The 21,819-nt window shown below is 46.5% G+C and overlaps 1 protein-coding gene across 1 annotated transcript in view; it reads right to left on the reverse strand.

Annotated features, from left to right (window-relative positions):
* Positions 1–12,094: 12,094 nt before the first annotated feature.
* Positions 12,095–21,819, reverse strand: part of LOC133118753 (von Willebrand factor A domain-containing protein 7-like) — a 31,798-nt gene continuing 22,073 nt past the window's right edge. Inside the window, exons 10-16 of the mRNA XM_061228946.1 lie at positions 21,332–21,464; positions 20,132–20,278; positions 19,606–19,698; positions 18,912–19,180; positions 16,814–16,947; positions 16,216–16,375; positions 12,095–13,135 (exon numbers count right to left, since the gene is read on the reverse strand). Coding sequence (XP_061084930.1) covers positions 12,692–13,135; positions 16,216–16,375; positions 16,814–16,947; positions 18,912–19,180; positions 19,606–19,698; positions 20,132–20,278; positions 21,332–21,464 — 1,380 coding nt within the window. The 3' untranslated portion in view covers positions 12,095–12,691. The remainder of the gene's footprint in view (positions 13,136–16,215; positions 16,376–16,813; positions 16,948–18,911; positions 19,181–19,605; positions 19,699–20,131; positions 20,279–21,331; positions 21,465–21,819) is intronic.

Raw genomic sequence — 21,819 nt, forward strand, 5'->3', positions numbered from 1 at the left:
TGATTTAGCTCACATCCAGATGTTAAACATACCTGATCATCTTTACCTTTTACTTTTGCTTTGGCTTCTGCAGTACTACTAATGTAATGCCACTGACCACCACACACATCAGATGCCAACACTGACAATTTATTATTGTTATTCGACAAATTACATTTACACACCTCCTCATCCTTTCCAAACTGCACCTCATCCTGCATATGCCCTGCACACACCTCATCCTGCATATTACATTTTCACATTTAACTGACTTTTAAAGATTTGAAGAACAATATTGACAGGTTGAAATAAAATATGTGGCTTCAAATAGCAAAGAATAGCTTATCAGCTATGCAAATGAGCTGCTTGTGAATTGACAGTCAATAGCAACGTATGGCCACCCCACACTGGAAACACAGCAACAATTGCTCGGAACATGATTTCACAGAAGGGACTGTAGAATATTAAAGATATGGGTCCAGCTAACAAATGTATACCCCTTTTCATTTTGAAACAATTAATAGTTTTTGAGTTATCAGCTATGTAAATTAGCTGCTTGTGAATTGACAGTCAATAGCAACGTATGGCCACCCCACACTGGAAACACAGCAACAATTGCTGGGAACATGATTTCACAGAAAAGACTCTAGAATATTAAAGATATGGGTCCAGCTAACAAATGCATACCCCCTTTCATTTTGAAACAATTCATAGTTTTTGAGTTATCAGCTATGCAAATGAGCTGGGTGGTAACTGACAGTCAATAGCCATGCTTGGCCGCCCCACACTGGAAACACAGCAACAATTGCTGGGAACATGATTTCAGAGAAACTTCATTTGGTAACAATTTATAGTTTTTGAGTTATGGGCTATGCAAATGAGCTGCTCGTGAATTGACAGTCAATGGCATTGCATGCCCTTACCACGCTGTAAATACAGCAAGAATTGCTGGGAACATGATTTTAGATAATAAATGTATAATTTTATAGATATTATACATAGATTTAATGTATGCCCCTTCATATTTGGCAAAAAAAATTTCAAACAGTAAGCAGGTATGCAAATGAGCTGTTATTGAACCGTTATTGACAGTTTCAAGCAATTTATGCTTGGCCTACATTATAGTAACTTGTTAAATCGCAAGCTAGTTGCTTGCTGACTTTTATAAGTTGTATCAGCAATTAATTTAAACAATGGTAATTATGTGAGCAAGCGCAGAAAACGCGGTAACTATGTTCTCATTATTTAACGTTACTCAGCAGCTTTTGACGGAAAATCACTGGAAGTTGAGACCGGAACTTCTGTACAGGAAGTCTAATTGTTGCCAACTTCACAGAGCTATTACACACAGCAGTAAACAAATATGCTTGACGTCATTGCAGAGACGGAACCGGGAATGTGACCCCGGAGGGTATAAGTTTTGTAATGGGGATAGAATTTGTTGTGGCAGCTGCGTCACGAAAAGATATGGCTAATTTAGGTAAAATATCCTATTCCCGCAATGTTATTTTTACCCCTGAGAAGGGGCGTGGCTATGGCGGTGACGTGATGCCGGTCTGGTCTATGGCGTTGTCCTGCTTGCTATAGGCTAATAATTAAAATACATTATTTATCTTTAGTTCACGCATAGTATGACTTAAACACACTTTTCAGCACAAGGCGTGCCTTAACAAAAAAAAAAAACATACAGCTGGCAACCAAGGATTATGAGTATTTGGTCTTCAGATAAGCCCTTCTAGGAGAAGCAGACATTAATCTCACAGGCTGTCTGTCTGCATGTTGTCATTGTCAATAAAGAAAATTACCCTTTCACGGACCGTGTCACAAGTGTCACAAGTCTTCGGTGGCTAGATGCAGTCCTTAAAATAGAATTATCGCATACAGTAGTACTATGCTCGCTACTGATTGGATACTGTCTCAGTGCTGGGTGGAAGTTCTGAAAATTCTAGGGTGGTCTCAGAGAGCATTCATTGGCCTTGGAAGTCTGACTTAACCCAGAGCAAAACCGATTTCCTGATCAAAGCACAATTTCACTTCAGGAAAATGATTGGCCTTTTCACATAACCATTTCTATCACAGTCTGTAATTTAACATGGCTTTTAATATTTCTTTTTAATATTTCCATCCGGACTAATTTCTCTCTTAAGCAGCACTGGGTTCACTGAATACCGATGCCGCTTTCCAACCAAAATAATTATTCAAAATATATAGTTATTCAGTTCAAACAGTTCAAACAAGAGCAAAATAAGATTCACTTCAGCAAAGGGAGTAATTAGAGCTTACACAGATGGCGGGTATCCTCTCATCTGTCTACTGATTGGTTCAGAGTCTCCTGTGTGAGTCCATACTGTAAGAGGGGTTTTTTTAGGCCCTCCTCCTAAAGCAAAATTATTAAGAGATACCAGAATTCCCACCACTTACCCCTCACAACCAGCAAGCATTTCCATTGATTCTTCTCACTTTGAAAAATGAAAGTAATTGATGATTGATGAGTATATTTGCAGGGAAAACATGCATGGGACACACTATGTAACCTATGTAATCTTTTGTTGGGTGCCACTACGTGTAAGGCTTACACAAGCTGTAACTTTGGCATGTAACTCTCGGCTACCAGTGCTGCCCACCTTCATTTGCTCAATCTTCTTAAGATGCAGCTGGTATACCAGAGGCAATCGAGAGCAGGGCATTTCACTTTGCATCAGTTTCCCCCAATGCTACCTCAGCCACCAAGTGAGTAGCTCTCACAAATCAGCTGGCAAGCGCAGTGTGAGAGGCTCACATCCACTTTTCTTGTTTGCAAGTGAAAACATGTCTCCCTTTCCATCACTTCAGCTTTGTCTCCACCTCTATCTGTTCCTTGCTTCTTTTCCCCTCTATCCCTCATTTTGGTCCATCACTTCCAATCACTGTCATGAGTTTCCCTTGTGCTGTATTGTGCTCTCTTTCCTATTCGATTTAATGTTGCTTGTTGCAGCAGTTGTATCGCCAGAAAATGAACAAATCTTGTTACGAGTGGAGGATGTGAAGGAAAATCTAAAGGAAGAAATAAAAGAAGCTGAAGCAATTGGCCCTTGCTGGAAGTGCAAGGCCAACACTTGTGCAAACGCCCAAGTGAATTTGAACAGTTGGTTCTCACTGTGCTGGGCTGGTGTTTTTTTGCATTCAGTCCTTTGATCACAATGCAATTTTCAATCACATGCACATACTACAAGAAATGCAGTAATGTCAGGGTCCAGCAAAGCAAATGTAAAAAAAAAATAAAAACTATGCTTTATGTGGCGCCCCGTGGGGAGAGAGAGGCAGAGAGAGCGAGAGTAGTTCCTCAACTGGTATTTTTAATGAGGTTCTGGTGTGCCTTCAGGGCACTTTTACAACGTCCCAAAAAATAAACTTTCTTTCTCAGAAAAAACGAAAAAAAAGTCACCGGCCAAAAAATTAGGTTTCCCGGTCCGTCGGTGGTTCGGGGTGGTCCGTGCCGGCCGCGCCTTTTGGTAGGGCCTCCGAAGACCCGCTTCCACCGTGGTGTCGTTATTTGCTTTCCCGTGGCTGTTTCCTCCTCACTGGGCTTCGCCTCCGTCTCCCTCCGTACTCAGCCCCGCTCTGTGGTTGCGCCTTGTCTTTTGTACGGCTCCTCTCTCTCTCGGAGTCGGTCCGGCTGCGCCTGTCCAATGAGAAGGGTTAATTGTCTCTTCCTCACATTCCCCACGCGTCTTTCCCCGTGTCGCTGGCCATGGTTCTGACTCTCCTCGCCGGCTCTCTCTCCGGTGCGGCTCTGTTAGATACGACCTGGGGAAATACACGTGGTGAATAACTTTTCCTAGCACTTGCCGCCGGCGCACGGGCCGTTCCACTCCAGTGGTGTACCGATTTCCGATCGGGCCACCACATTTCCTCCCCCTCAGCTCCACGCCCTCGGCGGGAGCGTCACCAAAGAGGCCCTCGTTCATCCGGGACAGGGCATCCGCGTTCCCTTGGAGTCTCCCGGCTCGGTGTTCCACCATGAATTTAAAACTTTGTAGTTCTAAAAACCATCGGGTCACCCGGGCGTTAGTGTCCTTACACCGATACATCCATTGCAATGGGGCATGGTCAGTTATAAGGATAAATTCCCTTCCTACCAGATAGTATTTGAGCTTTCCGACTGCCCACCTTATGGCCAGGCACTCCTTCTCCACCGTGCTATAATTCCTTTCATGCTTCAGCAATTTCCGGCTGATATAGGTGATCGGGTGCTCGGTGGCGTCCTGGATCTGGGATAGGACCGCACCAAGTCCGGTTTCAGAGGCGTCGGTCTGCAAAACAAACTTTTGTGAGAAGTTAGGGGTGGTCAGTACTGGTTCATTCCCCAGGGCGGCCCTCAGGTCTAGGAAGGCGCGGTCGGCGGCTTCGGTCCATATCACCGTGTGCCGGTGGTCCTTCTTGGTCAGCTCGTGCAAGGGGGCCGCTCTGGTGGCAAAGTCCGGTATAAACTGCCTATAGTACCCCACTAGGCCCAGGAATGTGCGCACTTGCCTTTTGGTGGTGGGTCGTGGCCAGTTGGTGATCCCGTCCACCTTTTGACTCTGGGGTCGGACGCACCCTCGTCCCACGGTGTGGCCCAGGTAGTCGGCCTCCTCCAGGCCCAGGCGACACTTAGCCGGGTTAGCTGTCAGGCCGGCTTCCCGGAGCGCCCCGAGTACCGCCTCCAGCCTCCTGAGGTGGCTTTCCCAATCAGCGCTGTGAATGACGATATCGTCGAGGTAGGCAGCAGCATACTCCCTGTGGGGCCTCAGCAGGTTGTCCATGAGCCTCTGGAAGGTGGCGGGGGCTCCATGCACTCCGAAGGGTAAGACGCGGTACTGGAACAGGCCATCCGGGGTGGCGAAAGCCGTCTTCTCCCTCGCCTGGGGGGTCAGCGGTACCTGCCAGTACCCCCGGGTGAGGTCCAGGGTGCTGAGGTAGCGAGCGGGTCCCAGCCGCTCGATCAGCTCGTCCACCCGGGGCATGGGGTAGGTGTCGTACCGGGAGATTTCGTTCAACCTCCGGAAGTCGTTGCAGAACCTCCAACTGCCGTCCGGTTTTGGGACCAACACTATCGGGCTGGACCAGGCGCTTTGGGATTCTTCTATGACCCCCAGGTCCAGCATCCTCGCCACCTCCTCCCGGATGGTCTGCCTTCTCGCCTCCGGGATCCGGTAGGGCCGCAGTCGAACCCTCCTTCCTGGCTCCGTGACGATGTCGTGGTGGACCTTGGTAGTCCGGCCCGGGAGGTGGGAGAGCACCTCCCGGTGTTGACTCACCAGCTCGCGGAGGTCTTGGCGTTGCCGGTCGGTCAGCAGGTCTCCAGTGGCCACTTCTGGTGTTCCGGTGGCGCCGCCTGTGGTTAAGCAGAGGGGAGCAGGGTCGTGCACGGGTTCGTGCCACCTCTTTAGCAGGTTAATGTGGTACTTTTGGAGCTGGTGTCTCCGGCCCACCTGTCTTACCATGTAGTTCACTGGCCCCACCTTGGCTACTACTTCGTAGGGCCCATGCCATTTGGCCAGAAATTTGCACTCATTGGTGGGGATCAGCACCATGACCTTATCCCCCGGCTGAAATTCTCTCACCTGGGCTGTTCGGTTGTACAGTCTAGCCTGCTCCTTTTGGGCCTGTTGCATGTGCTCCCGGACCATGGGCCAGATTTTTGCCATCCGCTGGTCCATAGCTTCCACATGTTCCAGGAGGGTGCGTTGTCGGGACGGCTGCTGCTCCCAGGCCTCCTTCGCGAGGTCCAGTAGCCCTCGGGGACGTCTCCCATACAGCAACTCGAAGGGCGCGTACCCCGTGGATGCCTGTGGGACCTCACGTATCGAAAATAATAGGTACGGTAATAAATGGTCCCAGTCCTTACCGTCCATTGTGATCATTTTCCTCAGCATTGACTTGAGGGTTTTGTTAAACCGCTCTACCAGCCCGTCGGTCTGGGGGTGGTAGACGGACGTCCTCACTTGTCGGACCCGGAGTAGGCGGCACATCTCCCTCATCACGCCCGACATGAAACAGGTCCCCTGGTCTGTCAGGACCTCTTCCGCGATCCCCACCCGGCTGAAGAGGAGGAACAGCTCCCTCGCGATGCTCTTCCCCGTCGCGGCCCGTAAGGGTACGGCCTCCGGGTAACGGGTGGCATAATCAACGATTACCAGGATGTAACGGTGACCCCGGCTGGACTTGGGCAGGGGTCCCACTATGTCCATAGCAATTCGGCGGAAGGGCACATCTATAATGGGGAGAGGGATTAGTGGATTGCGATACGTCACCCGGGGGCTGTGCAGTTGACACTCCGCACACTGTCGGCAGTAGTCCTCCACTGCCCGTTTGATGCCAGGCCAGTAAAAGCGAGATAGGATCCGCTCATACGTCTTCTCCCTTCCCAGGTGGGCCCCCAACAGGTGGGTATGGCGAGGTAGAGCACCTTGGAGGTGTGGCTCTGGGGTACCAGAAGTTGGTCCAGCTCTCCCGGGTCACTGTTGCAGGTTCGATACAGCAGGTTATTCTGGACTTTAAAATACGGGTAGGCCGGTCTACTCACCCCGCCTTGTGGGACGCCCTCAATGTACGCAGCGGCCCTCCAGGCCTGGGCGAGGAGGGGATCTTGCAGCTGGGCGGAGCCGAAGTCCGTTGGGGCCCTCTCTAGTTCGGGTTGAAACTCCGAAAACCCCCCCGCGCTACCCCCTTCCGCCTCCAGGGGTGGTGGTGGGTCCGGTCGCTCCGGGGCTGTATCCGTGCTCTCGGTAGGGGGTTGCGTGTCGGTCCCCTCCCCCCTTGGGGCGAGATCTCCTCCTCCTCACTATCCCCGGCAGGGGCCACCCAAACCGGGTGTGGTTCCCGGTGGCCCTTCCGGCGGGGTCGGGGTGTGTGACTTGGCCTCTCCGAGGTCGCCCTCTCACTCCAGTAGCTGAGAAAGAGGGGGCAGTCTCTTCCCAGCAGCACCTCCACTGGGAGGCTCTCGACTACCCCCACCCTTCCCGTGAATTGGCCTCTAGGGGTGATGATGGTCACCTCGGCGGTGGGGTAGCTTCGTACGTCGCCGTGGATGCAGGTGACGGCGATGTCCTCTCCCCGTCTCCCCCCTGCTAGGGTTGGTCTCACCAGGGTAATAGCACTCCCCGAGTCCAGCAAGGCCTCCGCGTCTTGACCCCCGATCCGGACGGGTAGCCTAGGGGCGGCAGTGCCCTTGTGGGCCCAGCACGTGGTGAGGTAGTGGCAGGGTCGGCCCGTCTCAGGTGCAGTGGCCATGGACTCCTCCCTCCCTGGGCAATCCCGGCTCAGGTGGCCCTCCCGGCCACAGGCGAAGCACCGTCTGGTCTCTCTCCGGCGGAGTCCCTCGTCCCTGTCGTCCGCTCTCCACCGTGGCCTGGTTTGTGGCTCCAGTCGGACCGCGCTTGGGGTTCTTCGTGGGCTTTCCGTTTTGGTTCCCCTGACCATCTCTTGGGCCACCTGGTGGTTCTCCAGGAGGTTGACCAGGGCATCAATGGAGCGGGGCCCCTGCTGGGCCACATATTTCTTGACGTCCGGGGCCAGGGCTCGGACACAGCGATCCAACACCACCCGGTCGAGCAGGGGCGGCCCGTCGCCCTCGACTAGCCAACTTTTGGTTAGCCTCCCCAGGCTCATCACCTGTCCTCGCGCCGGGAGGGCGGGGTCATAGGCCCATTGGTGGAACCGCTGTGCCCTGGCGGGGAGGCTGTAGCCATACTGGGCTAAGATGGTAGCTTTTAGGGTGGGGTAGTCGTGGGCTTCGGCCGGAGGCAGTCCCCGGTACGCCTTCTGGGCCTCCCCGCTGAGGAATGGGGCCAGGAGGGAGCCCCAGGCGCCTTGAGGCCACTTCTCCAGGTAAGGCGCCCGTTCGAAGGTCTCGAGGTAGGCCTCAATTTCATCGTCCGGGGTCTGCTTCAGCAGTACGTCTTTGGGTGTCCGGTGGCTTGTCGCCGGGCTGGACTTTTGGCACAGTTCCGCCACGGCTTTCTGCAGGGCGCCTTGTGACCGCAGTAGAGCGTTGATGGCGTCCTCCATTTTTTTAAATTTATTTATTTTTTTTTAATTGCTCTCTCTCTCTATAGCTGGGGTCTCTATGCCCGCATTCTCCACCATATGTGGCGCCCCGTGGGGAGAGAGAGGCAGAGAGAGCGAGAGTAGTTCCTCAACTGGTATTTTTAATGAGGTTCTGGTGTGCCTTCAGGGCACTTTTACAACGTCCCAAAAAATTAACTTTCTTTCTCAGAAAAAACGAAAAAATTAGGTTTCCCGGTCCGTCGGTGGTTCGGGGTGGTCCGTGCCGGCCGCGCCTTTTGGTAGGGCCTCCGAAGACCCGCTTCCACCGTGGTGTCGTTATTTGCTTTCCCGTGGCTGTTTCCTCCTCACTGGGCTTCGCCTCCGTCTCCCTCCGTACTCAGCCCCGCTCTGTGGTTGCGCCTCGTCTTTTGTACGGCTCCTCTCTCTCTCGGAGTCGGTCCGGCTGCGCCTGTCCAATGAGAAGGGTTAATTGTCTCTTCCTCACATTCCCCACGCGTCTTTCCCCGTGTCGCTGGCCATGGTTCTGACTCTCCTCGCCGGCTCTCTCTCCGGTGCGGCTCTGTTAGATACGACCTGGGGAAATACACGTGGTGAATAACTTTTCCTAGCACTTGCCGCCGGCGCACGGGCCGTTCCACTCCAGTGGTGTACCGATTTCCGATCGGGCCACCACATTGGAGAAACGTAGATAGAATGTTCATTGTTTACTTAGAATTTGCCTAGAGGAATCATTGCTATCCGTTTTGCTGTTGCATACTCCTACAAAAGGACTTGAACATAGAAAGGCTGTTATCTAAATTTGGCATAGGCACTATCATGAGCTCATGTACGAGCTTCTCTGACCAGTAACTGTAATGCAATTGCTAAGTGTAGGCTTTTTCCCCATCTGTGAAAACTTCAGTCCAGCAAAGAACTGACTATGTGCTTGTTATTGAAGTGACAACTGAAAAGCATTTTAGTTAATGATATTACCTTTCCAACGGTGTACAGTTTGTTAGGTTTGCATAAAACAAGAGAGCCTGTGTAGCGAATACAGTGAAAATACCTTAATAATCCATCCATTATCTTAACCCACCTTTCCTGAACAGGGTTGCAGGGGGGCTGGAGCCTATCCCAGCATATATTGGGCGAAAGGCAGGAATACACCGTGGACAGGTCACTACCCATTGCAGGGCCCACACCATTCACTCACAAACTCATACCCATGGGCAATTTAGACTCTCCAAACAGCCTATCAGATGCAGTGCATCCGGAAAGTATTCACAGCGCTTCCCCTTTCCCACATTTTGTTATGTTACAGCCTTTCTCCAGAATGGAATAAATTCATTTTTTTCCTCAAAATTCTACACACAACACCCCATAATGACAACGTGAAATAAGTTTTTTTGAAATTTTTGCTAATTTATTAAAAATAAAAAACTAAGAAATCACATGTACATAAGTATTCACAGCCTTTGCCATGAAGCTCAAAATTGAGCTCAGGTGCATCCTGTTTCCACTGATCAACCTTGAGATGTTTCTACAGCTTAATTGGAGTCCACCTGTGGTAAATTCAGTTGATTGGACATGATTTGGAAAGGCACACACCTGTCTATATAAGGTTCCACAGTTGACAGTGCATGTCGGAGCACAAACCAAGCATGAAGTCAAAGGAATAGTCTGTAGACCTCCGAGACAGGATTGTCTCAAGGCACAAATCTGGGGAAGGGTACAGAAAGATTTCTGCTGCTTTGAAGGTCCCAATGAGCACAGTGGCCTCCATCATCCGTAAATGGAAGAAGTTCGGAACCACCAGGACTCTTCCTAGAGCTGGCCGCCCGTCTAAACTGAGCAATCGGGGGAGAAGGGCCTTAGTCAGGGAAGTGACCAAGAACCCGATGGTCACTCTGTCAGAGCTCCAGTGTTCCTCTGTGGAGAGAGGAGAACCTTCCAGAAGGACAACCATCTCTGCAGCAATCCACCAATCAGGCCTGTATGGTAGAGTGGCCAGATGGAAGCCACTCCTTAGTAAAAGGCACATGGCAGCCCGCCTGGAGTTTGCCAAAAGGCACCTGAAGGACTCTCAGACCATGAGAAACAAAATTCTCTGGTCTGATGAGACAAAGATTGAACTCTTTGGCATGAATGCCAGGCGTCATGTTTGGAGGAAACCAGGCACTGCTCATCACCTGACCAATACCATCCCTACAGTGAAGCATGGTGGTGGCAGCATCATGCTGTGGGGATGTTTTTCAGCAGCAGGAACTGGGAGACTAGTCAGGATTGAGGGAAAGATGAATGCAGCAATGTACAGAGACATCCTGGATGAAAACCTGCTCCAGAGCGCTCTTGACCTCAGACTGGGGCGACGGTTCATCTTTCAGCAGGACAACGATCCTAAGCACACAGCCAAGATATCAAAGGAGTGGCTTCAAGACAACTCTGTGAATGTCCTTGAGTGGCCCAGCCAGAGCCCAGACTTGAATCCGATTGAACATCTCTGGAGAGATCTGAAAATGGCTGTGCACCGACGCTCCCCATCCAACCTGATGGAGCTTGAGAGGTGCTGCAAAGAGGAATGGGCGAAACTGCCCAAAGATAGGTGTGCCAAGCTTGTGGCATCATATTCAAAAAGACTTGAGGCTGTAATTGCTGCCAAAGGTACATCAACAAAGTATTGAGCAAAGGCTTGTACATGTGATTTCTTAGTTTAAAAAAGAAAATTCAAAAATTTCAAAAAAACATGTTGTCATTATGGGGTGTTGTGTGTAGAATTTTGAGGAATTCCATTTTGGAATAAGGCTGTAACATAACAAAATGTGTAGCGCTGTGAATACTTTCCGGATGCACTGTATGTCTTTGGACTGTGGGAAGAAAGTGGAGTACCCGGAGGAAACCCACACGAACACGGGGAGAACATGCAAACTCCACACAGAGAGGCCCCGGCCGACCGGGATTTGAACCCAGGACTTCCTTGCTGTGAGGCGGTAGTGCTAATCACTGCACCATCTGTGCCGCCTACCTTTATAATACCTACTCCATAATAAGAGTTTTCAGTGACGTGACCCCCTTTTAAATAGCGTGAGCATCTAAATACATTCTCAAAATATTTTATTATAATTCAGTAAACTTATAAATAAGTAGCATGCCTGCTTCTGAATAATAAATAGCATGTGAAATTGTGGAATGTGTTTGACTTGTTAATGGGGGTTAGGTATTTGACAAAAACTTCATGTTAGGTTTCATGTTTTTCATGTTCTGTATTCTGCCTATGTTTTTAGCATCTTTGTGTTTTTGTTACCTTCGTGCACACCGTAGTCTCCCTGTCACAACATTCATACATTCATTTCACCTGTTTCACTTCCTGATTGTTTCCCCACCTGATTCCCATTCCCTCTCGTTACCTGTGTATAAAAACCCCTCTGTTTGTGCCGTTAGTTGCCAGATTGTTCTGTGTTTATTCCATACTCTCCAGCGTTTTCGTATTGATACCTGTTTTGACCTGTTTTGACCTGTGAGATAGGGGGAGGGTGACAGGCGGGGGGGAAGTGCAAACACTTTTTTTCAGCATAAAAGGGGAGGGGTTCCACCAAACCCAGCAACCGTAAAGCACGTCTCATATAGGAGTGACCCCACATTTCTACAGGAAAAAAGTACAGGAACTATAGGAAAAATGCTTACTCTGAAATGCAACTTGAAAAGACATCAGAGATTTCAAACTGGATACAGACATTTCAACTGTAAATAGCTGCTTCCTCTTTATAAGTTCAGGGCAGGGAACAGTTTTCTGTTTTTGAAAGAAAAAATACTTGGACCTCTACAAATACTGAAGGTAGGAATACAGAAAAGTAGATTAAACTTGATAATCTAATTAAGATGCTGTTCTTCTTGATGTATTACGTAATGTATTCTTTTTTGCTGTATGTGCTTGGTATTCATTTAAAACCTTGTTCAATTCTTTTTTTAAAACGGTTTAATTCTTGAAGGAACAAGTGCTATTTTTACATGCATTTTACGGTTTTATTACAGTTTTATTGAATCAGGGTCTGAATGACTGATTTTAAGTTGCCTCTTGAAGACAGAATACTTCGTCAGGGACACCTCATGCTGCAAACATTTAAAAGATTATTTTATTAAAGTTTATTGATATAATGTACAATTTGGTTTCACCATGTACAAATAAGCATGCATTAAGCATTTGGCAGTGAAAGTGGATAGTGAAGTTGAATGCAAGCAGTAATTTTCAGATGTTTTGAACAGATTATTGACATGGCTGAGTGGGGTCCAGTCAGATGGAGTACAGTGTTGGGGAGTGTGGTCTAGGGGATTGCAGTCTGAATGCGGTCTAGTGGAGTGTGGCCTTTACACCCTGGCTGTGATTTATTTGCACGATTAAGTCGCATATTGATAAACAAATACGATCAAATATCTTGTTCATAAAATCTTGCACATGAAAGAGGAAAGTTTTAATTTGTGATACTATTCATCTGCCTAATCATAATGCCCTCTTGACAAACATCACAGCAATGCCACAAGCTATAACATTCAATATGGCTGACCAACTAATTGTTTTTATTTTCCAGCATAATGTAGCATAAAATAATTTCAAAAAAAATAAAAGCAAAGAAGATATGAAGATAATTTGCCATCTAAGGAGTGCCCACAGGTTACTAGCCTCATTGTGAGAGCTGCTGCGTGTGATTCAAGCCTGAAGGCCAGCCAGGAGGGCAGGGGAAATGAGGAGGAGCAGCACCCTGAGGGCAGTAGCACTCCTGAGGGCAGTAGCACTGCTGGGGGCAGTAGCACTGCTGGGGGCAGTAGCACTGCTGGGGGCAGGGGTTGGTATGGCTCTGATGGAATGGAAGCATGTGCCCACATTGCCCACGGCATCCACCGCCACTAACTCTACATTTGGCGAGCAGCAGGAGGCATTGTATGTTGCAATGGTGATGTTGACGCCCCCCTCCCCCAGGGAGGTGGTGGTGTCAAGGGTGCCATCCCCCAAGCGCAATGACACTCTTTGGATGCCTGTCCCGTTCCCATCCGTCAGGTTGGCGGAAAGCTCCCACCTCGATTCGCTGCAGTTCATGGAGCAGTTGCTGCTCACGCTCTCTACCTGGCACACAGGTCGGCTGAAGTCTGTCACCTTCCGGAAACAGGAACAAAGTTACCAATGTTTGCAACCCCTACACTACAGTTACCAATGTTTTGAACCTTCAAAAACGAGAATGAATGATTTGGAGAGAGTTCCATCCTTCTTGACCTCTGTCCTGTATTAAGCCTTTCCACAACCTTTGTGTATCAATGTGATGAATATCGGACGCATATTCAGACCTCTCGAAGCATATGTACAATCATTAACCCTTTCCACTTTGGCCCCCAAGAAGGCAATTTCACCCTATTTTGTACTATTCCTATAGACGTTTCAATATCTCAAAAACTACACTCATTGAGCACTCTATTAGGAAGATTTTTACTTTATTACACCTACTTATTCATGAGATTATCTAATCAGCCAATTGTGTGGCAGCAGTGCAATGCACAGTCATGTAGATACGGGTCAGGAGCTTCAGGTAATGTTCACATTCGCCATCATAATGGGGAAATTTTTTTATCTAAGTGACTTTGACCGTGGAATGATTGTTGGTGGCAGACATGGTGGTTTGAGTATCTCAGAAACTGCTGATCTCCTGGGATTCTCACGCACACTAGAATGGTGCAAAGAATGATGCAAAAAAACTCAAGTGAAAATCCAGTGAGCAGCAATTCTGCAGACAGAAATGCCTGGTTAATGAGAAATGTCACAGGAGAATGGCCAGACTGGTCAAAGCGGACAGGAAGGTGACTAACACAAATGACAACACATTACAACAGTGGTATGCAGAAGAGCATCTCTGAAGACACAACGCATCATAATTCATAAAGTGGATAGGCTACAGCAGTAGAAGTCTAAAAAACACCTAATAAAGTGCTCACTGAATGTATTTACTACACACACATGCTTGAAGTGAAATTAAAGAAGAGGCTTGTATCATTCATAAATTTGAGAGGGAACAAATGTATGTCAGAACATTTACATACAGTGTACACAAAATATACAAGACGCCTTATTTTTTTTAAAGTTTAATACTGACTATCTCAATTTCTAAGTCATGGACCTACCCAGAATTACTTCATATTTGTGCACAAACTTGATCTTAATGTGTGTACAAGATGTAGTAGATATCTACAGGCATTCAAATTCCACATTTTCCGCAGTTTTCCCAAAACTGCACCCAGATGTCCTCAAGTGTCCTCAAATCTCTCAAAATACAAAACATTGCATATTTTTTTGTCCAGACATATGAATGAAAAGCTTACTTTTCTATAAAACCCAGATTCATTTTATGCCAAATGTAAAGAAAATGAATGTGCTTTATTTACATATATGAGAGTATGTTTTATAAAGCATGCCCAAGGTGTCGAAAAGGATTACTCGCCCTAACGAACCTGCATCACTTTTAAAATGGAACTTATTTCAAAATTAACCAAAGCCCTCTTAGCCCCATTAGCGAGTAAAATCTATAGGAAGTCCGACACAAACACTCACTTGATGTTTTACGCACATCTGGATATTGAATCTGCTATGTGAGCACAGCAACATTCCTAAACTGTCCATCGTCAGAATATGACAGATTATACGTTGTTGGAAAGGGTATTAAACCCCCTAAAAGAAGCGTGCCATGTTTTACATTAGTTCAGGATGGAAATGACCTACCAATACAAATAGTTCAAGATGGCATTTGCTTAGGTACAGTTCCGGCAAAAACATAGTCCTCGGAAATGGCTGAATGGATTACGAAATAAACTTCAGCCTTAGTCAGAAAAAAGCCAGGTGGGATATTTGGTTCCATAAATGTATCGAATAATTCGCAAAACAATTTATTCATGCAACTTCTGAATTGTTTATTTTTGTTCTTATTTTGGAACATGATTTTTTGACGTAGAGAAGTGGTTCAATGATTGTTAGAATATGCCTCTGATTGTCTGAGTGTGATGAGGTTGTGGTTGTAAATCCGTGAGCCTGGCATGGGGGAGCCTGCAGCTTTATTGCCGTGCATCGCAAACAAGAGGATGATACGAATTTAAACATTTGAGATGTCAACGTCTCAATGACACAGGGCCAGAGCGGATGAGGTTAAGCCAGTAGACCTGCTATTTCGCCAAACTGTTTTGATCCTCTTCATGGTACTAAATGCTATTTTAATAGCTGCAGTGGACATAGGAAGGACAAACACAGACTCACACAATTGGCAGCAGTGATAATCGCATGAATAAGTAGGTGTGATGTTCGGCGAGTGTATTTTGGTGGTAGGTATTTTGAGTATGTGAAAAACAGCTGAATCTCTTGACCATTTCTGCATGCTCTTATACATTTAGTTGCTGCCACATGATTGGCTGATTAAATATTTGCATTAACAAGTTGGTGTACAGGTCTTCCTAATAAAGTATATTAGCCCAGCACTAAGACACCTGTTTGTACTTAAACGACTGATAGAAGACCATGATTAGTTGAATCTTTTTTTTAATTATTATTTGTTTTTGCTATATAGCTGCTCTCATTTCTAATGTGGGAATTTCCCACTGCTTCTTTGTTTGTTTTTTTTTGGAAGAATTTTTTCACTTTTTCTCCCAAATTGGTAGCCAATTGCACCCTATCTAATCCAATTAGTGTTAGCTGGGGATACACCGCTTACGACCCCGTCCCTTCGGCAGCACAGATGGAGAGCAACACGCCTTCTTCAAGCCGTCTTGTCTCACAGCCTGGGACCGTAATTCCGAGGTGCACTGGGGTGCATGCACACGGCGATCCCAACTAGTCCCTGCTGAGTCCCTCCCTCGGAGCAGCGAGCCAGTTATGCCACTCCATGAGAGCCGGCCAAACTCTGACAGGGACCAGGAATTGAACCCCCAGGCCTTGGTGTGCAACTGTAGCATTCCCACTGCTTCTAACTAAACGCATCATGCCCCTGTACAACATTCAAAAATACTGCAGTATGTTCAGGTAGGAAGTGATCAACATAAATTTAACATAACGTGACTGTTGCTTGTGCACATTGCTCCCAATCATCGCCTGTGTTCAATTACAATTACTTTATCAACTTAGATTATCAAGGTGGTGCAAATGGGATAATGTTTACTAATTAATTTTGGTATTCAGCTTACTGTATGAAATATAATTGTTACCTGGTTGAGGACAGTGAGGCGGAGCACCACATAGTTGGAGTCGCCGCCACTGGGGGACTCAGCCTCAATAGTGAGTGTGACGTCTGTGCCTGAGGGTGTACTGCCAGGAGCCTTGAGCTGTACTGACCCCTGAGCACTTCTCCCGCTATCCAAAAGCAGGCTGTGGCACAGAAGAAACCATTATCTCACAGAATAGATAGCCCCTGCTGCTCCCTCACACAGCACAGAGCAGAGATGCCATACTCAGTCCTTCCGGTTTTTCACGATTTTGTGATTGCATAATTAAACATAGTCAGAAATAGGCCTAAAACTAAGGAAAAAAAGTTTGTCATAAATGAAAAAAAAAAGGCAAAACTTGGCACATAATTCTGCAAAATACAGCCAAAAATCGTATTTTTTTTTCAAAAATCACAGAATTATTTTTTTCGCAAAATCTTGGGGGGACTGCTTACTGCTCCCTCACAAAGCACAGAGCAGAGAGACCAAACTACTGCTTCACACATTACAGAGTATGACAACCTTACGGTCTTTTCAGTCTATCAATAGATCGACCATGCCCTGTATCAGTCAATGCTTTCCACTCAAAACTCACTCCTACCTGGATGGTGCAGAGGTGATGAATCCCCTGTCGTCTCGGGAGCGGATGGTGTAACTTCCCGCCGTCCCATTAGACCGCACAGTGAAAGGAACAGTGAATTGCACCCCAGGCTCCATGGTGCCATTAGTCAAGGCCTGACGTGACACCACAAACAAAACACCCACTGTGATATCACAACCACAAATCAAATCAGTCACTGCCACAGGAGCTGGATGTTAACTTGGATATTTAAGGCTGTGATCACACTGCACACGCTTTGTAGGCTCGAACACACGTGGCACACTACCTGTCTTGAGCTTATGAAGCCTACTCTGCTGCGAGCATCTTTTCTGTCAATCACTTGGCTGAAGTTCTTATGCTATTAAAAGCATTAGCAAAGTACTTTCACCAGAAAGTTTCAGACCTCTCAACTCCACTGTGAGATTTTAAAAAAATGAATATAAATGGATACCAAAACTCTTACGCGCGCACACACATGCACAATATTTTTTTTTTAAACATTAACTGACCACTTTATTGGGTTTTTATTTGACTTATTTTAACATTTTATTTTTTTATTGGTCTCCTGCTGCATGTCACACCTTGTAACTTCAAGGTGTGACATGTGAGTGACATGCTCTTTTGCATACCACTGTGGTAGCATGTGGTTATTTGAGTTACTGTCATCTTCCTGTCAGCTTGAACCACTCTGGCCATTCTCCCCTGACCTCTCTCATTAGCAAGGCATTTTTGCCCACAGAAGTACCGCTCAGTTTTTCACACCATTGTCTGTAAACTCTAGAGACTGTTGTGTGAACTGAAAATCAGTTTCTGAGATACTCTGTCTGGCATAAACAATCATTCCATGGGAAAAGTCACTTTGACTTCTTCCCATTCTATTTTGTCTTGCCTAGGCATGGACTCAACAAGACCTCTGAATGTGCCCTGTGGTATCTGGCACCAAGACATTGGCAGTGGATCCTTTATGTCCTGAGGTGACTTGTTGGTCCAGCACATCCCACAAATGCTGGATTTGATTTGGATCTAGGGAATTTAGAGGCTAGGGAAACGAAACATCTTGAAATCTTTGTTATGTTCCCCAAACCATTCCCAAACAATTTGGGCAGAGTGGTGCATTATCCTGCTGAAAGAGCCATTACCATCAAGCGGCATACCTGGTCCGAAATGTTTTACATCCAAATGAATGCCCAGACCCAGAGTTTACCAGCAGAACATTGCCCAGAGCATCACACTCCTTCAAGGCTTATCTTGAAGCTTGTCTTCTTGCCACAGGGCATCCTGGTGCCATCTCTTCAGGGTCTCACTGGCTAATCGCAGTAACAGAACTAGAGCCCCCTGCCAATTAGATTTCTTACTACCAGCAACAAATCAAATATGTGATAAAATAAACAGAGATATACACTCACCAAGCACTTTATTAGGTATTTATTAGACTTATTTTTTGGACTTCTACTGCTGTAGCCTATCCACTTAAGAGTTATGATGTGTTGTGTGTTCAGAGATGCTCTTATGCATACCACTGTTGTAATGTGTGGTTATTTGTGTTACTGTCACCTTCCTGTCAGCTTTGACCAGTCTGGCCATTCTCCTCTGACGTCTCTAATTAACAAGGAGTTTCGGTGTGCAGTTTTTTGCACCATTCTTTGCCAACTCTAGAGACTAGTGTGCGTGAAAATCCCAGGAGATCAGCAGTTTCTGAGATACTCAGACCACCCTGTCTGCCACAATCATTCCATGGTCAAAGTCAGTAAGATCACATTTTTTCCCCATTCTGATGGTTGATGTGAACATTAACTGAAGCTCCTGACTCGTATTTACATTGCTGCCACACAATTTGGCTGACTAGATAATCTCATGAATAAGTAGCTGTAATGTTTGGTGAGTGTATTTGGGTGGTAGGTATTTTAAGCATGCGATTTTTGTTATTCCTAACCTACAGTAGGTGTGTGCCCACGAAATCTGGACCCAATCCACGAGTCTCATGCCAAATGCGTGAGACTTTATTTGTATGAAGTCTGGTTTGTTATTTTTTTTTACAAAAATAATAGTTAACTAGGATAACAGATAAACTGTTAAAGTCCAGTGTCTGTTTACTTACTGTGAGAGTCAGGCTGGAAGCCTTCAGCTGGGTGTTGGACTGCCTCTGGAAGCTGTTTTGGGGGGACCGGTGCATCCCATCCACCCCCTTCAACAGAATAACAAAACTTTCATCCGGGACCTTCTCCACAGACACCAGATAATCCCCTTCTCCCAATGGCTTCAAGGTGCTGTTTTCCACCCTCAAACCAGATATCTCCACCAGGGACACCTCTGTCACTGTGAGGGAATCCCCACCCACCACAGACAGCAACAAGGTGCCACTCCCACCTAAGTGACAATGAGAAACAAAGAGGCAGACAGCCATGACAGCTAAGACCTAGGTGATGTTAAAAAAACAAAAGGAACATAATTGATAAAAAAGAAGTCTAATAAATACCTAATCAAGTGCTCACTGAGTATATAATACATATATTATACAAAATGACTTTGAAATATCAGTTTGGTGTGGATCTTTTAATAGCAGTTCATACAGTATACTGTTGCTTACACAGGTGCAGCACCAGGGGCAATCTGATTTTAAATTCAAATGGGATGTGATCTAATATGGAAGTAAAATTTTAGTGGTGCAAGTCACTTTGGAGGAAATCTTAATGAGCCAAAAGTCAGTACAGAAATACTGAAACGATGAAGGTGAGCCAGGTGCTGATGGTGAATCTGATGGTGACTATTGGTTAAACAGACGTTTTGCTCACCTGCTCGGAGACGACCCTCTTTCAAGGTGAAATCACTTCCTGACCCCACAAGGTCCTCTACAATGTTGTAGACAAAATCTATACTGCTTCGCCCTGGAAACAGGACACAAGTCCAGAATGTCACAGTTTAATCTTACATAGAATTTCACCTCATGTGCTCTAACCTGCGGTGAGCTCACCTAATACAGTCACCTGCAAGTGCACTTACCTGAAACATGCATTTGCAGTATACCCACCAGCGGAAGATCTAAGATCTGCTTTATCATTTAAGCCACATTGATTCTCTGAGGAGATTTATTGTACATAGCCAGACTACAGATGCCTTCTATTAGTACGGCCCAGAAGCTCTTCTGTCAGAACTGTCATACACTTTTCATACATTTCATACACATTCAAATAATGGTTTCATACATATGCAAAACACACACCTCGTACTTCCGCAAAAATCTCACATGTCCATACTGTACATCCCTCCACACACACACACACACACATGCACACACACGCACACACACAGTGGGCTGACCTGTGACCTTCAGAGTGTATGGTTGTGTTGAGGTGACTCTGATTTCCCATAATCCGGTTTGGGTGTCCAAGCGAATCGTGTGCAGGTTCCCTACTACCTTTATTGTACCCAGGGGCCCGTCTGAAGCAGAACTGCTCTGAGACACACCTGAGGGAGGGAGGCACACCAACTGATCACCAGCTGAGAACATTTACCTGGTGGCCTAGAGATACTGTATATCACATATCCTCCTGAGACCCAGCAGGTATGTATTTTGATATAAAACAAGTGTCTTGGCTGTTGCATTGAAAACATTTTTTTACAAATCCTTTTTATTTATTTTCCTTGTGTAGGTTTCAGAATAGTACAATATATGGTTATATGTATAAGGACCAGGGTTTTCAAGCATTGCCGAGGGTGAAGCTGATGGGGTGGGGATGTTTATTGTCCTTTTGCCACAGCCAGGGAGTGAGGTGGTCACCGATTACGGAGATCCAGGGGAGTTCCGGGTGAGACAGAAATTACACTGATGATTAAGATTGATGGGAGGCCACTCGACCAGCAAAGGGCAGTGTCATATAGGGTAAGTTGGGACCCACATACAGGTGAAAACAGCGCGCAGCTTTTAGTGCTAAAAAGCCAGCGAAAAATGGTTTTTCAGGCAGCTCAGAACAATTCAATGGCAGGTCATTTGGTGCAGGATAAGACACTTTATAATTATCCAATTTTATCCGATTGTATGGAGTGCGCGAATGTCATAACGTAACCTTTAATTGAGCCATTATATTACATTACTTTATAGGCACTCTTATCCTGAGCGACGTACAACAAGTGGAGCACAAAAGGTTATCAGTTCGTGTTAGTGGATTATGCAACTCGGTACCCAAAGGCGGTACCCCTGGAACATATCTGGTAAGACTATTGCGGAGGCACAGTTTAATTTTATCTCCTGTGTGGGAATCCGACAATTACTTCTGGTCCCCTATAATTGGGGGGACTATGTACAATTCCTACACGGCTATAATATGGATGTAAAAACATACGTTTAACTTCTTAATCATTGTTTTATTTAAAATTCAATTTGCTGGAGTACTGAGCCAAAATAATGGAAAAAAATGTGTCAATGAGTGACAAGACCAGTTCCAGTTACATTACAATACCACCCCCTGCCTGAGTAATAGGCCACTGCAATCCACCACACCAGGGGAGCTGTGCCCTTACCTGAGGGGCTGGTGAAACTGAAGGTGAGAGAGCTGCCTGTGAGGTATGTGGTAATGTTCCTCATGGATGCATCTACTGTAAAGCTGAAATAATCTGTTCCTCCTGGATTCCTCACCACGTGGAGAACTGTCACCTGGAGAAGCAGGGAATCAGAGAAGAAAGGGAAATAGACAAAGATACCAAGGAAGTGGAGGAGGCATGATAGCATTACATGTTATGTTAAGTGCACCAAGACAGGGTGTAAGTGTAAGTGTAAGAGGTGGTGGGTGTAAGCGTATCAGGGAAGCGGTGGAGAGGATAAATTTACCAGGGTAGAGGTGAAGGGGATGAGTGTACCAGGGTAGAGGTGGAGGGGATTAGTGTACCAGGACAAAGGTGGAGGGGATGAGTGTACCAGGGTAGTTGTGGAGGGGATGAGTGTACCAGGGCAAAGGTGGAGGGGATGAGTGTACCAGGGTAGAGGTGGAGGGGATTAGTGTGCCAGGGCA

The sequence above is a fragment of the Conger conger genome, chromosome 18 (assembly GCF_963514075.1).
Source record: "Conger conger chromosome 18, fConCon1.1, whole genome shotgun sequence".
NCBI lineage: Eukaryota > Metazoa > Chordata > Actinopteri > Anguilliformes > Congridae > Conger > Conger conger.